Source organism: Morone saxatilis, unplaced genomic scaffold, assembly GCF_004916995.1.
Source record: "Morone saxatilis isolate NCDOM2014 unplaced genomic scaffold, NCSU_SB_2.0 Contig7, whole genome shotgun sequence".
Classification (NCBI taxonomy): domain Eukaryota; kingdom Metazoa; phylum Chordata; class Actinopteri; family Moronidae; genus Morone; species Morone saxatilis.
In genome coordinates this window covers 2,046,543-2,051,196 of record NW_023340246.1, presented here as the reverse complement: position 1 = coordinate 2,051,196, position 4,654 = coordinate 2,046,543, and the positions used below count along the sequence as shown (strand labels likewise).

At 39.3% G+C, this 4,654-nt stretch overlaps 1 protein-coding gene across 1 annotated transcript in view; it reads left to right on the top strand.

Annotated features, from left to right (window-relative positions):
- The window catches only part of LOC118340464 (tyrosine-protein kinase FRK-like), a gene marked incomplete at its 3' end in the record, with an annotated part of 7,638 nt that extends 5,295 nt beyond the window's left edge, over positions 1-2,343 (top strand). The window contains 3 exon segments of the mRNA XM_035678440.1: positions 806-969; positions 1,113-1,281; positions 2,185-2,343. Coding sequence (XP_035534333.1) covers positions 806-969; positions 1,113-1,281; positions 2,185-2,343 — 492 coding nt within the window.
- Between the last annotated feature and the right edge of the window lie 2,311 nt (positions 2,344-4,654).

Here is a 4,654-nt window from a genome sequence, read left to right as displayed (position 1 = left end):
GACAGTGCTGATCAGATATAAATCAAGATTATTTCTCACATAAAATAATTTCTGAAACATATTTTACTGTACTGTTTATCTGGAATTACGAGAATGTTATAGAACATTGTGTCCTGCTACGGATGAGTTAAAACTAAGCACAGCCAATGAGCACACTATGTCACTGCTGGTGGCTGTAAGATTTAATGCCACCCGAGGCTTCAAAACAATACTTCACAAACCAGTTGGTGACATTGCGATGGGTTCACACTCATGATTAACGATACTGATAGTAACACGTGATAATATACTCATGACCTCTCTGTACTGTATATGTGAAATGCAGGGTTAGGGTGCCAGGTTAAGCCACTCTCCCTATCAGATTTCTTTCTCAGAACTAAACAAGAACTTCTGATGTTATGTTTTCATGTATATCTGTAATAAACATTCATAGTCAACTGCTTAACCTCAAAGATACAGTACAGTACCTCAGCACCAAACAGCAGACAGACAAAGTTAGCAACTAGCTGGTGAACATAGTGGAACAAGGTGAAGCAATGTCTTTTTTTTTCTGCCACAAATGGCCAAAAGAATAATGTAATGCTGTTTTAAACCACAGTTAAACATATTTCTATCATAATGACATGCTATAATGACAATTGCAACTATTAAATGGCATGTAAACATTTTTGCACATTAAGCCTGTTGGAATGTCTCATTCTAGTCATGTGAGCAAGACTATGACAAACTTGTGTTAGCTTGCTAGGCCTACTGTACCATGAGGAAACCTTACATATATCTCACTGCATGGTGACTTGTCTTTCAGTACTGGACAGTGGGAAGGTGAAGCATTACAAGCTGAAAAAACTGGAGAATGGGCACTACTTCGTGTCGAGGACCCGATCCTTTCAAACAATTAATGAGTTAGTGGAACATTACTCCAAACAGGCCGATGGTCTCTGTGTGCGTCTGGGTGAACCATGCAAAAAGGTAAAACACGCTGTACAGTATGACATGAACTGCTGTAAATATTCTAAATTCCATTGTTGTCTTGTTTCTCATCATTAATTGCACTCTTTAGTATAAAGTCACATGGCCATATCAGTAAACAGTGACTCTTCCTGTCGGTGTAGATGGAGGCTCCACAGACTCATGGTCTGTCATACAACACTGTGGACCAATGGGAGATTGACCGCAAATCCATCAAGCTGCTGAAGAAGCTGGGAGCCGGTCAGTTCGGAGAAGTGTTTGAGGGCCTGTGGAACGAAACCACAGCAGTTGCAGTGAAGACCCTTAAACCTGGTACATTAATGCCTCCTTTTCCCTGACTGAAGTTTTGAAACTAGAAACAGACAATTAAAATTAAGTAAACATTTGTTAAGTGCAAGTTTTAATGATCATGTCAACAGTGTAGTATGTGATCATTAAAATCTGATCATTTATTCAGTATCTAACTAGTATTGTATTTTCTTCAAATTGCATTTGCCTAGATGGTTTTAAAAGTGCTCTATAAATAAAGATTATTGTTACAGATGAGATAATGAAATAGATAATAAAAACATTTTTAAAAGGTTTCTGAGCTGTATTAAGCTGGACTGGACTGTTATATTGATCTGTTTGTCCTAAGTAAGCTAACAGAGACTACTCCTTGCTTTCTGTACATAGGCTTAGCGTAACTGCAAAGGTCATACTAGAAATAATAATTCTGAATTTGCCTCAAATTCTCATTTCTCAGCTCAGCTCTTAAAAATACTACCAAGAAAGAGCTTTTAAAAAAGAAATGATAATTGGACCTAAGTTAGAGCCCTGAGGGACCTCAGTTAAAATTTCCTATTGTCACTGATGGTGATCTGATGTGATTAAGATGAACCTGAACAGGACACCCACCCAGTGTTGTGGGCAACAAATTAAACATCAGCTGTTGAAGTTTTGGTTTAATATGGGTTTATATTCCATGTCACTCTCATTTGAACACTTAGTAAGTAAAAGTCTATATTAAGAATATCTGGCAATATAGAATCGTAGGCAGGCTCAGTTCCTAGAAAATGAACAGGATAGTTAGCATGAGCAGCACTAGCCTCCATGGCTAACCGAAACAAAACAACAAAAGTTATAGATTTCTGAAGAGAATATCTGTGTAGTGTACAAACACTACACCACATACTGTGTATCACCTAATATAATATCAGTGAACATCTCCCGCAGGTACCATGGACCCTGAGGACTTTCTGAGAGAGGCTCAGATCATGAAGAGGCTGCGCCATGCCAAGCTGATCCAGCTGTACGCTGTGTGCACCATGGAGGAGCCCATCTACATCATCACAGAGCTGATGAAGAATGGCAGCCTGCTGGAGTACCTCCAGAGTAAGACAACCTCACTGTCACCTGCACATGTGATTATGAGCTATTGCTTTTTATGAGAGTCCAAAGAGTCCAGAGTCCAGTGCTGCTGTCGGTATCTGAAAACAATCTCCCCACATGTGGCAAAGGTCAGGCTACGGCAGAGATTTTTCCCAGCATATAAATCAGTTTTCTCGTGAGCCAAATCCTTTCTGGGTTCCGGGTTCGCCACTTTCCCATTGAGTTCTCCTTAGAGTTTTGGGATTTTTTTAGATGTTCATACTTTAGGCCAGATTGGATTGGATGCTTACAAAGGATACATTATACAAAACATAGAACCGTGATAGAGGTGAGGCTCTATAATATTAGACTTTTAGTTTGATAATTTTGCTGAAATGAATATTAAGGAAGAATACTGCAGCTCAAACCCTGAGCCTGACTGAGATCTTACTTACTGACTGCAGGAGTCCAGGATTTGCTCTTTCTGCTCTGGACACACACTGATGTTTAGCCTAGTTTTATCTGTTGGCAGAAAGTCAGCATAGCATGACAGGTTGAGATCATGTTGAGGAAGAGAATGGGTTCACTTGCTTTTATTTACAGCAGATTAGTCTGAGTCATCGTAGGTTAGTGTGCGTGTGCACGTGTTTTCACCATAAAAATTCATTACCGCCAAGCTAATAAACATACAGCATAATATACCATATATTTAATTTAGTCCATATATCCCAGGATAAAAACATTTATAGGTGTGACAAACACTGTTTTACTAGTCTTCCCTTAATTGGACAGTTTTAGTTTTCAAGCTGTTAATGCGGCCGATGGCTGCAGTTGATGATGCACATAATTTCAGATTCGGTGTGATCTGCACTTTGCAAGGATAATGATATATCTGTTGTCTGTATCGCTGCAATCCTGAACTTTCCTGAGAGTCAGAATCTCCAGTATCAGAGTAGTCTAGTGATAGCTGGATAGCTTCCACAAGTACATTACAAACAGGAAATGCTCATAGCTCAGTCAGCATACTTTTAATGGTGCCAGTTTCCAAAGTGTAAGGAAATGTGGGTTAAGAATACAGGACAACAGTTGGTTCCATACAGGTTAAGCTCAGTGATCACATGATGGTTTGTCTTGAGCCATGTTTTAAATGTTATTTTTGGTCATGCTGACCTTATTTGCCTTATTTCGGTCCTGGTCCTCGCTGTGGCATGTTAGTGCTCCCCTCCCCGACTGACATGCTGTTCTGTAGTGTGAGAGATGTAGCGTCACTTCAATTTAGAGTGATGGTCACTCTGAGGAGCGCTCATGTGGAACTGATGTCTGCAGCCTACAGTCTGCGTGGTGACCCACATCAGCCATAACACACCACACTCCCTGCTACTGTAACATCTCATGGCTGGGACGTGTTCAAAGTCACATAAGTAGAAAGTAAGCTAGAGTGTAGCTGCTATTAATTACTTTCCTGTAAGGATATTGAACATTAAAAACACAACTGTAAAAGGAGAGTTAGAGTTAGACATGTGCTGCCTTCAGATGGAACTTGTGAGCTCATAGTGATGACATGGGAAGTCGTGTACACAAACGTTTATGAATACTACAACAGAAATGGAATCTTCTTGTGGACACAGTAAACACTAGCCCGATGGAGGGCAGCAATAGTCCAGTATCGATAGTTTACTGGCCTAAAGTTAAAAGGCCCTGCTAACCCTCACAGGTGTCAGTTATTCTCAATAATTAGACATCATACAGTCTAATCTGGCAAATTTAGTGAAGACACGTGTTGGCCAATGTGTATAGACACTTTAAGTATGAAAAGTAAAGCCATGCTAATGTTTTGTTGGAACAGTCAAAATTCACTATGTACCAGGGTAACTAACGGAAACCTTCAAATTAAAATAGTCTTGTACCCTGTTTACATTTAATTTTACTTAAGGCAGATGTGTGGAATTTCTATCACCTGTATTGCTTCTGCAATTTGAATTCCAGTAATAATAAGAGCTTACATTATTGGTATACTCAACACTAGTGTTGGCCCAATGGTTTTCAATGGCCGATGCAGATATTTAAAGAGTAGCTGCTACTGTGCATGTTGGCTCACTGGAAAGGCTCTGCTACACTAAATGGAACAGAACCTTAATTAATATCATTGGTAACACCTGTGTTTACCCTATTTCATGCCAAAATGACTGCTGTGAAAAAGGTCTATATCGCTTTATACAAAGAAGCATTTCTGTTCTGTTCCGCAATCCAATGAACTGAAATGAATGCTGAATCAACTCCTCTCTCAAAGAGTTTACAAAAAACTTTACTAAACTAATGTTTTTAAAAGTTATAT